Here is a 10,856-nt window from a genome sequence, read left to right on the forward strand (position 1 = left end):
GGCTGGACACGGCTCCTGATCCAAACACGATCCCAACCATTCCCAAATACAGTTTTCCAACAGAACGTGGTGGATTGGGAGGAGGGGGACAAAAAACCCCACAGGGAGCAACGGAGTGGGTGGTGGGAGATGGAGTCGGGCGGGGCTTGGAGGGGGGAAAATTCCCAAAAATTTGGGATGTTCCAGCCCTGGAATTGTTCACGGGATGGTTTGGGTGGGAAGGGAACTTCAATCCCATCCCTTTCCATGGGCAGGGAAATTTCCCCTGTCCCAGGTTGCTCCAAGGATTTTCCTTGGACACTTCCAGGGGTCCAGGGGCAGCCTCAGCTCCTCTGGGAATTCTGTGCCTGAAGGAAAAAGAAGGAATTTCATGGAGGGGGAAAAGCCCAACTTTTTCCTCCTGGGACAAAGGAAAATGGAGCCAAAATCCCAGTGGGATTTTCCCAGCTTGGACGAACAATTTTTTTCCTGAAATTCAGTGCAGAAAACACGGAAAATTTCATGTTTTTAATTTATCCCCCCCACCCTGGAAAATTCCATAGGGATTTTCCCCACCTGTGTCCAGCCAGGAATCCCATTTGGCCCCTGCCAGGAGAAACCTTGGAGCAGGCAAGGAAGATGCCAAGAAAAATTGGGAACAGGGATTTCACCAGGACTGGGAATCCTGGGTCTTCACCCAGACAGGGAATCCCGGGAAAGCAAGTGGGATTTTTTGGGATGAAAAGGACGGAAAACTTCTCCTACCTCGTCAAACTTGGCCTCGTCCTCGCAGTTTTCCAACACTCGGGTGTAGAAGGAAAGTCCTGGAGAGGAAAAAGAGGGAAAACGGGTGGGAAAAGGGCTGGGAGAGCCTGGGAGAGCCTGGGATTTTGGGATTTGGGAACAGCCGGATGGAAAAAACTCCAGGGGAATTCCACCTCCTGGGAGAGGCCCCTGGATCCTGCGGCGCTTCCCTGCTCCAGCCCTTCCCAATCCGGGAGCATCCCGGACTTTTCCTGACGGCGGAATCGTTATCCGCCGGTTCTCCAGGAGGTTTCCGTGAGTGATATCCCTCGTTTCCCGGCCCCATTCCCGAGAGGAATTCTCTCCTGGCAGCTCTTCATGATCCATTAAACCCCGGCTCCCTAATTAGCCCCGGACACAAACGCAATTCAGCCGGGGTGAGGTGGGAATTCCCATGGAGCAGAGCTCAGATCCTGCTGGAGCTTCCCAAGAAATGGGCCAGGTGATGAAAATTCCCCGTTTTCCTGCCTTTTCCCCAAAAGCCAGCCTGAAAAGCAGGAATTCCCGGAAAATCCTGGAGTCATCCCTACTTTTTTTCCATGTGCGGAACAAGGACGGGGAGAAACGGAACCACGACAGATCCGGGAGCCCTTTGGAGCCTCCAGGATTTGATCCCATTCCCAAATCCCTGATGGAAAACCGGGACAATCCCAAAGACAAAGCTGAAAGCTCTGGATTCCTTGGGATTGTGGGAGCCAAATCCCAAGGTGTGGATGGAGAGGAATCCCTGACATTCCAGGATTCTGGGAGCAGATTTTGGCCATGGAATGCATCCACCCAAAGCCAGGCTGAAAAGATGGAATTCCCGGAAAATCCTGGAGTCATCCCTATTTTTTTTTTTCCGCGTGCAGAACAAAGAGGGGGAGAAACGGGACCGTGACGGATCCGGGAGCCCTTTGGAGCCTCCAGGATTTGGAATGGAACGGATGGGAATGGATTGGGATCCCATTCCCAAATCCCTGATGGAAAACCGGGACAAAGGCAAAGCTGAAAGCTCTGGATCCCTTGGGAATGTGGGAGCCAAATCCCAAGCTGTGGATGGAGAGGAATCCCTGACATTCCAGGATTCTGGGAGCAGATTTTGGCCATGGAATGCATCCATCCAAAGCCAGGCTGAAAAGACGGAATTCCCGGAAAATCCTGGAGCCATCCCTATTTTTTTTTCCGCGTGCAGAACAAAGAGGGGGAGAAACGGGACCGTGACGGATCCGGGAGCCCTTTGGAGCCTCCAGAATTTGAATGGAACGGATGGGAATGGATTGGGATCCCATTCCCAAATCCTAAATCCCTGATGGAAAACCGGGACAATCCTAAAGGCAAAGCTCTGGATCCCTTGGGAATGTGGGAGTCAAATCCCAAGCTGTGGATGGAGAGGAATCCCTGACATTCCAGGATCTTGGGAGTGGATTTTGGCCACGGGATCCATCTTTTCCCTCCACTTCCAGAGGGGGATCCACCGCCCGCCCTCCCCGGCTGCTCCCGTGGATCCGGAATTCCATCTGTGCCTCAGTTTCCCCTGTTTGGAAAACGCTGCGGCTCCCGGGATTCCCAGGAGAGGAGGAGCAGCGCCACTTCCCACGCCAGCCTCGGGAATGCTTTATCCCGGATTTCGCTCCTTCCTCTCCCACCCGGGAGCTCCGGCGGATCCCTCGGGATGCGCTGCCGGATGGGGCCGGGATGGGGCCGGGAATCCCTGTGCCAGGCTCAGGGATCCAGGAAAACCAGGGGAATGAGGAATACCCGTCCGGGAGCTGGGAGAGGGCTCCTCATTCCATGGTCAAGGGTCCAGAGCTTTTCCAGAGGCGCCGAATCCCAGCGGATTTCGGGACTGAGCTCCAACCGGACGCATTCCAGGCCCGGAATTCCAGGTCCGTGTGCCTGGAATCCATCCTGTCCCACCCCAGGGCAGGATGAGGGCCCTGGTGAGGGAAGGAACCGTGGAAAACATGGAATTATTCCGGTTGGAAAACCCCTCTGGGACCGAGTTTGGCATTCCCTGATCCGTGCCCCCGAGTGCCGCGTCCAGGCAGGAATTATTCCCAAGGAATGATCCCCACGGGCGCTGGGACTTGGCTCGATCCAAGAGCCAAAAATTCCATCCGGGATTTAAGGAATCGCTCGGAGAGGACCAGGAGCCAGCGGGACGCTTCCCAGGCGGCATTCCCAAATTTCCATGGAGCGAGGGGCCAGCAGAGCATTCCCGGGGAAACCGAACGAGGGAGGAGCTCTCAGCGGGGTGGAATGGGATGAGCTTTAGGATCCCTTCCATCCCAAATCATTCCATGATTCCAAAAGCACGGAAAACTCCCTTTTTCCTCCTCCCGCTGCTGTCGGAATCCGCGGCATTCCAGGAAGATCCCGAAGGATCATCCCGCTTGTTTGTCCTTACGGATCTTTCCCATCCCCTTGTCCCCATGGAACATTCCAGCCTGGATTCCATCCTGGATTCCAGCCCCAGAGCTCTCCCACATCCCAAAAAACGTTCCGGCTGCGTGTCCAGGAGGATCCCGGCGATCATCCCTGGAATTCCCTCCCCGGCTGCTCCCTCGGTTTCCCGTTGGAAAACGGGAATTTGGGAAAGACGTCGAGAGCCTCTGGAGTGGAATCTCCCTGCGGATCTGAGGTTTGGAGCAGGGAATGAGCCCAAATCCCTCTCCAGGCACATCCAAGGGATGGATCCATCCGGATCCGCTTCCCCGATAAATCCAGCCACGCCTGGAATTGCTTCCCGAGCTGCTTCCAGCCCCTTTGTAGCAGCTGGATTTTCCTGGCCAGGGCCTGGATGAGCCTGGGAAAAAGGAATTCCCGCCCGGAAGCGTCAGGCATTGGCTGCATCCCGGCGTGACACTAAATCCCCTTTTCCATGGGAATTCGTGGGAGGAAAAGACCAGGGAAAACCCTCAGGACCCTGATCCAACTCTCCTGGAAATTCCCTCCTTGGAATTCCATCCCAGAATGGGTGGGAAGGGACCTCCAATCCCATCCCATTCCAATCCCACCATCCCGGGATGCGCCAGCCTTTCCTGGGACACCGCCAGGGATCCAGGGATTCTCCGGGAATTCCAGCCCAGCCCCTCCCCACCCTCCCAGCTGGGAATTCTTTCCCAAAATCCCAGCCCAAGCTCCCCTTTCCCAGTGGAAGCCATTCCCTGTTTCCGGTCTGGACCCAAAGCAGGGACGGATCCTGACATTCCCAAAGTCCCACTGGGAATTTGGGCTGGATTCAGGAGCGGGAATGTCCAGAACTGGAAATCTGGGATCTCCCAGGGCTCCACACTGGATTTTCCTGGAATTCTGCCTCTTCCCAGAGATTTTCTTGGAGCTGGAAGCACGACGGGGAGCTGAGGGTTAATTATCCCTGGTTAATGATCCCGAGCTCGTTAAGAGCAGGGAAAGCTGATCCAGGCTGGCGATGGAATTCCTGGAATTCCCCTGCTGAGCTGGGATTGCCGGATGGAATTCCTGGGATTCATTTTCTGAGCTGGGATTGCTGTTCCCGCCTTTTCCACCCCAGTGGAATTCCTGGAATTCACCTGGGATCTCTGTTCCCGCTTTTTCCACCCCGATGGAATTCCTGGAATTCACCTGGGAACTCTGTTCCCACTTTTTCCACCCCGATGGAATTCCTGGAATTCACCTGGGATCTCTGTTCCCGCCTTTTCCACCCTGATGGAATTCCAGGAATTCCCCTGCTGAGCTGGGATTGCTGGATGGAATTCCTGGGATTCACTTTCTGAGCTGGGATCGCTGTTCCCGCCTTTTTCACCCCGATGGAATTCCTGGAATTCACCTGGGATCTCTGTTCCCGCCTTTTCCACCCCGATGGAATTCCTGGAATTCACCTGGGATCTCTGTTCCCACTTTTTCCACCCCAATGGAATTCCTGGAATTCCCCTGCTGAGCTGGAATCGCCTTTTCCACCCCGATGGAATTCCTGGAATTCACCTGGGATCTCTGTTCCTGCCTTTTCCACCCTGATGGAATTCCAGGAATTCCCCTGCTGAGCTGGGATCGCCGGATGGAATTCCTGGGATTCACTTTCTGAGCTGGGATCGCTGTTCCCGCCTTTTCCACCCCGATGGAATTCCTGGAATTCACCTGGGATCGCTGTTCCTGCCTTTTCCACCCCGATGGAATTCCTGGAATTCCTGCTGCTGAGCTGGGATTGCCTTTTCCACCCCAATGGAATTCCTGGAATTCACCTGGGATCTCTGTTCCCACTTTTTCCACCCTGATGGAATTCCAGGAATTCCCCTGTGCTGAGCTGGGATTGCTGGATGGAATTCCTGGGATTCACTTTCTGAGCTGGGATCGCTGTTCCTGCCCCCATCCCACTCTCCCTCCAAGGATTCCCGGCCTCTGGAAGAGCTGGGATCTCATCCCGAGCCTTTCCCAAGCCTTGGAAAAGCTCCGGAGCTTCCACAGCCCCGGGAGAATTTTTCCTCCTTCCCACGGAAATCTTTGGAGCTGCTGCGGATCCCGGTGGGAATGGGAAGCTGCGGGATCCTCGGGAGAAATCCAGGCTGTTCCCAGATCCCAAAAAAAAGACAGGATTCCTTTGGGATCTCCTTGGGAGCTTCAATCCTTCAAACCCTTGATCCCACAGCCGGATTCCAGCTGGGACACGATCCCTGCTCCCGGTGGGAATTTCACCCCCTTTTCCCTGGAAAAACCCGTGGGGAGGGGATCCCAAAAAAAGCAGGTTTGGGGTCGTGCGTGGGGAAACTGAGGCAGGGGTGGGTGCGGGGTGTCCCCAAATCCCGTCCCACAAATCCTGACCCCCAAATCCTGTCCCTGTTCCTGTTCCCCCAAAATCCTGTCCCTCAAATTCCACCCCCAAATCCTGCTCCCCCAAAATCCTGTCCCCAAAATCCCACCCCAAATTCCCATCCCGAATTCCATCCCCCAAATCCCGATCCTCCAAATCCTTTCCCTCAAATCCTTCTCCCCCAATTCCTGCACCCCAAATCCTGCCTCCCCAAAATCCTGCCCCCCAATTCTTGCCCCTCAAATCCTGCTTCCCAAATTTTTTCCCCAATCCACTGCCCCAGTTCCTGTCCCCCAATTCCCGCTTCCCAAATCCTGCTCCACCAATCCTGCCCCTCAAACGCTGCCCCCAAAAATCCCGCTCCCAAATTCCCATCCCGAATTCCATCCCCCAAATCCCGATCCTCCAAATCCTTTCCCTCAAATCCTTCTCCCCCAAAATCCTGTCCCCAAAATCCCACCCCAAATTCCCATCCCGAATTCCATCCCCCAAATCCCGATCCTCCAAATCCTTTCCCTCAAATCCTTCTCTCCCAATGACTGCACCCCAAATCCTGCCTCCCCAAAATCCTGCCCCCCAATTCCTGCCCCTCAAATCCTGCTTCCCAAATTTTTTCCCCAATCCACTGCCCCAGTCCCTGTCCCCCAATTCCCGCTTCCCAAATCCTGCTCCACCAATCCTGCCCCTCAGACGCTGCCCCCAAAAATCCCGCTCCCAAATTCCCATCCCGAATTCCACCCCCCAAATCCCGATCCTCCAAATCCTTTCCCTCAAATCCTTCTCCCCCAAAATCCTGTCCCCAAATCCCACCCCAAATTCCCATCCCGAATTCCATCCCCCAAATCCCGATCCTCCAAATCCTTTCCCTCAAATCCTTCTCTCCCAATTCCTGCACCCCAAATCCCACCTCCCCAAAATCCTGCCCCCCAATTCCTGCCCCTCAAATCCTGCTTCCCAAATTTTTTCCCCAATCCACTGCCCCAGTCCCTGTCCCCCAATTCCCGCTTCCCAAATCCTGCTCCACCAATCCTGCCCCTCAGACGCTGCCCCCAAAAATCCCGCTCCCAAATTCCCATCCCGAATTCCATCCCCCAAATCCCGATCCTCCAAATCCTTTCCCTCAAATCCTTCTCTCCCAATTCCTGCACCCCAAATCCTGCCTCCCCAAAATCCTGCCCCCCAATTCCTGCCCCTCAAATCCTGCTTCCCAAATTTTTTCCCCAATCCACTGCCCCAGTCCCTGTCCCCCAATTCCCGCTTCCCAAATCCTGCTCCACCAATCCTGCCCCTCAGACGCTGCCCCCAAAAATCCCGCTCCCAAATTCCCATCCCAAATTCCATCCCCCAAATCCCGATCCTCCAAATCCTTTCCCTCAAATCCTTCTCCCCCAAAATCCTGTCCCCAAATCCCACCCCAAATTCCCATCCCGAATTCCATCCCCCAAATCCCGATCCTCCAAATCCTTTCCCTCAAATCCTTCTCTCCCAATTCCTGCACCCCAAATCCTGCCTCCCCAAAATCCCATCCCCCAAATCCTGCTCCACAATCCTCCCCCCAAAATCCTGCCCCCCAATTCCTGCCCCTCAAATCCCACCCCAAATCCCGATCCTCCAAATCCTTTCCCTCAAATCCTTCTCTCCCAATTCCTGCACCCCAAATCCCACCTCCCCAAAATCCTGCCCCCCAATTCCTGCCCCTCAAATCCTGCTTCCCAAATTTTTTCCCCAATCCACTGCCGCAGTCCCTGTCCCCCAATTCCCGCTTCCCAAATCCTGCTCCACCAATCCTGCCCCTCAAACGCTGCCCCCAAAAATCCCGCTCCCAAATTCCCATCCCGAATTCCATCCCCCAAATCCCGATCCTCCAAATCCTTTCCCTCAAATCCTTCTCTCCCAATTCCTGCACCCCAAATCCTGCCTCCCCAAAATCCTGCCCCCCAATTCCTGCCCCTCAAATCCTGCTTCCCAAATTTTTTCCACAATCCACTGCCCCAGTTCCTGTCCCCCAATTCCCGCTTCCCAAATCCTGCTCCACCAATCCTGCCCCTCAGACGCTGCCCCCAAAAATCCCGCTCCCAAATTCCCATCCCGAATTCCACCCCCCAAATCCCGATCCTCCAAATCCTTTCCCTCAAATCCTTCTCCCCCAAAATCCTGTCCCCAAATCCCACCCCAAATTCCCATCCCGAATTCCATCCCCCAAATCCCGATCCTCCAAATCCTTTCCCTCAAATCCTTCTCTCCCAATTCCTGCACCCCAAATCCCGCCTCCCCAAAATCCTGCCCCCCAATTCCTGCCCCTCAAATCCTGCTTCCCAGATTTTTTCCCCAATCCACTCCCCCAGTCCCTGTCCCCCAATTCCCGCTTCCCAAATCCTGCTCCACCAATCCACTCCCCCAATTCCTGTCCCCAAATCCCGCTCCCTGAAATCCTACCCCCCAAATCCTGTACCCCCAAATCCTGCCCTCTAAATCCTGTCCCCAGTTCCTGTCCCCCCAATTCCTGTCCCTCAAATCCCACTCCCCAAATCCTGCTCCACCTATCCCCAAACCCGGTCCCCAAATCCCTCTCCCCCCAGTTCCTGCCTCCCAATCCCTCTCCCTCAATTCCCAATCCCCAGTTCCTGATCCCCCAAATTCTGATCCCCAAATCCCTCTCCCCCAAATCCCTCTCCCCCAAAACCCTCTCCCCCAAATCCCTCATCCCCAAATCCCTCTCCCCAATTCTCTCTCCCCAAAATCCTCTCCCCAATTTCCGATCCCCCCAATCCCTCTCCCCCAATCCCTCTCCCCCCAATCCCTCTCCCCCAATCCCTCTCCCCCAATCCCTCTCCCCCAAAATCCCGCTCCTCCAAATCCCAATCTCCCAAATCCAATCTCCGAAATCCCTCATCCCCAAATCCCTCGCCCCAGTTCTCTCGCCCCAAATTTCTCTCCCCAAATCCCTCATCCCCAAATCCCTCTCCTCCAAATCCCTCTCCCCCAATCCCTCTCCCCAGTTCCTGCTCCCCAAATCTCTCATCCCCAAATCTCTCATCCCCAATCCCTCTCCCCCAAATCCCAATCCCCCAAATCTGTCATCCCCAAATCCCTCTCCCCAATTCCCTCTCCCCCAAATCCCTCTCCCCAGTTCCTGGCCCCCAAATTCCTCTCCCCTAAATCCCTCTCCTCAATTCCATCTCCCCCAACCCCTCATCTCCAATCCCTCTCTCCCAAATCCCTCTCCTCCAAATCCCTCTCCCCAATTCCCTCTCCTCCAAATCCCTCTCCCCAATTCCCTCTCCCCAGTTCCTGCTCCCCAAATCCCTCTCCCCCAAAACCCTCACCCCAATTCTCTCTCCCCAAATTCCTCTCCCCTAAATCCCTCTCCCCAATTCCATCTCCCCCAACCCCTCATCCCCAATCCCTCATCCCCAAATCCCTCTCCTCCAAATCCCTCTCCCCAATTCCCTCTCCTCCAAATCCTTCTCCCCCAATCCCTCTCCCCAGTTCCTGCTCCCCAAATCCCTCATCCACAAACCCCTCATCCCCAAATCCCTCATCCCCAAATCCCTCTCCCCCCAAATCCCTCTCCCCAATTCCCTCTCCCCAGTTCCTGCTCCCCAAATCCCTCTCCTCCAAATCCCTCTCCTCCAAATCCCTCTCCCCCAAATCCCTCTCCCCATATCCCTCTCCCCAGTTCCTGCTCCCCAAATCCCTCATCCCCAGGTCCTTCTCCCCCAAATCCCAATCCCCCTAATCCAATCTCCGAAATCCCTCTCCCCCAAATCCCTCATCCCCAAATCCCTCTCCTCCAAATCCCTCATCCCCAATCCCTCTCCCCAATTCCCTCTCCCCCAAATCCCTCACTCCAATTCTCTCTCCCCAAAACCCTCTCCTCCAAATCCCTCTCCCCCCAAATCCCTCTCCTCCAAATCCCTCTCCCCAAATCCCTCTCCTCCAAATCCCTCTCCCCCAATTCCCTCTCCTCCAAATCCCTCACCCCAATCCCTCTCCCCAATTCCCTCTCCCCCAAATCCCTCTCCCCAGTTCCTGCTCCCCAAATCCCTCTCCCCAGTTCCTGCTCCCCAAATCCCTCTCCCCCAAATCCCAATCCCCCTAATCCAATCCCCAAATCCCTCATCCCCAGTCGCTCTCCCCCCAGATCCCGCTCCCCACTCCCCGCTCCCGATCCCGGTACCCCCGGAACGCCGCCTTGGCGATGCGGTCGCCTTTGCCGCGGAGGCCGGAGACGGAGCGGAGCTGCAGCACCAGAGCCATGGGGGCACCGCGCGGGGCTCGGGAGGGAGCCGGGGCCACCGGGGCGGGCTCGGGGCAGGGCCCGTGCGGATCCAGGAGCTCGGGGCGCTCCCGGGGCGGGCTCGGAGCAGAGCCCGGATGGGTTCGGGGCGCTCGGTGCGGTGCCGGTGCCTGATGCGGTCCCGGTGCGGTGCTCGGTGCTCGGTGCGGAGCTGGGTCTGGTCCCGGGGTGGTGCTCGGAGCGGAACCCGAGGTGGTCCCGGGGTGGTCCCGGTGCCTGATGCTGTCCCGGTGCAGAGCCCGAGGTGGTCCCGGGGTGGTCCCGGTGCCCGATGCGGTCCCGGTGCAGAGCCCGAGGTGGTCCCGGGGGTGGTCCCGGTGCCCTGATGCGGTCCCGGTGCAGAGCCCGAGGTGGTCCCGGGGTGGTCCCGGTGCCTGATGCGGTCCCGGTGCAGAGCCCGGGGTGGTCCCGGTGCCTGATGCGGTCCCGGAGCGGAACCCGAGGTGGTCCCGGGGTGGTCCCGGTGCCTGATGCGGTCCCGGAGCGGAGCCCGAGGTCGTCCCGGGGTGGTCCCGGTGCCTGATGCGGTCCCGGAGCGGAGCCCGAGGTCGTCCCGGGGTGGTCCCGGTGCCTGATGCGGTCCCGGAGCGGAGCCCGAGGTCGTCCCGGGGTGGTCCCCGGTGCCTGATGCGGTCCCGGGGCGGTCTCGGTGCGGAGCCCGAGGTGTTCCCGGTGCTCGGTGCGGTCCCGGTGCTCGGTGCGGAGCCCGGTGCTGAGCCCGGTGAGGTGCCCGGAGCCTGACGCGGTCCCGGTGCGGTGCTGGTGCCGGTCCCGGTGCGGTGGCGGTGCCCGGGCCGGTGCCGGTGCCGCGCTCCGGAGCTCGGTGCGGTCTCGGTGCCGCTGCGGAGCTTCCCCCGCTCCCAGCGCTGAATTATTCAGCAGCGGGGCCGCCCCCTTCCTCCCTCCCTCCTTCCTCCCCTCCCCTCCCACTCCTCCTCCTCCTCCTTCCCCTCCCGTCCCCTCCCCTTCCTTCCCTCCCCTCCCCTTTTCCCCCTCCTTTCCTTT

General features: G+C 57.4%; 1 protein-coding gene across 1 annotated transcript in view; it reads right to left on the reverse strand.

The window, feature by feature from the left end:
• OTOF (otoferlin) overlaps nt 1–9,811 on the reverse strand; it is a 148,924-nt gene extending 139,113 nt beyond the window's left edge. Inside the window, exons 1-2 of the mRNA XM_054002151.1 lie at nt 9,735–9,811; nt 745–805 (exon numbers count right to left, since the gene is read on the reverse strand). Coding sequence (XP_053858126.1) covers nt 745–805; nt 9,735–9,811 — 138 coding nt within the window. The remainder of the gene's footprint in view (nt 1–744; nt 806–9,734) is intronic.
• Nucleotides 9,812–10,856: the final 1,045 nt, after the last annotated feature.

This window comes from Vidua macroura, chromosome 35 (assembly GCF_024509145.1).
Source record: "Vidua macroura isolate BioBank_ID:100142 chromosome 35, ASM2450914v1, whole genome shotgun sequence".
Taxonomy (NCBI): domain Eukaryota; kingdom Metazoa; phylum Chordata; class Aves; order Passeriformes; family Viduidae; genus Vidua; species Vidua macroura.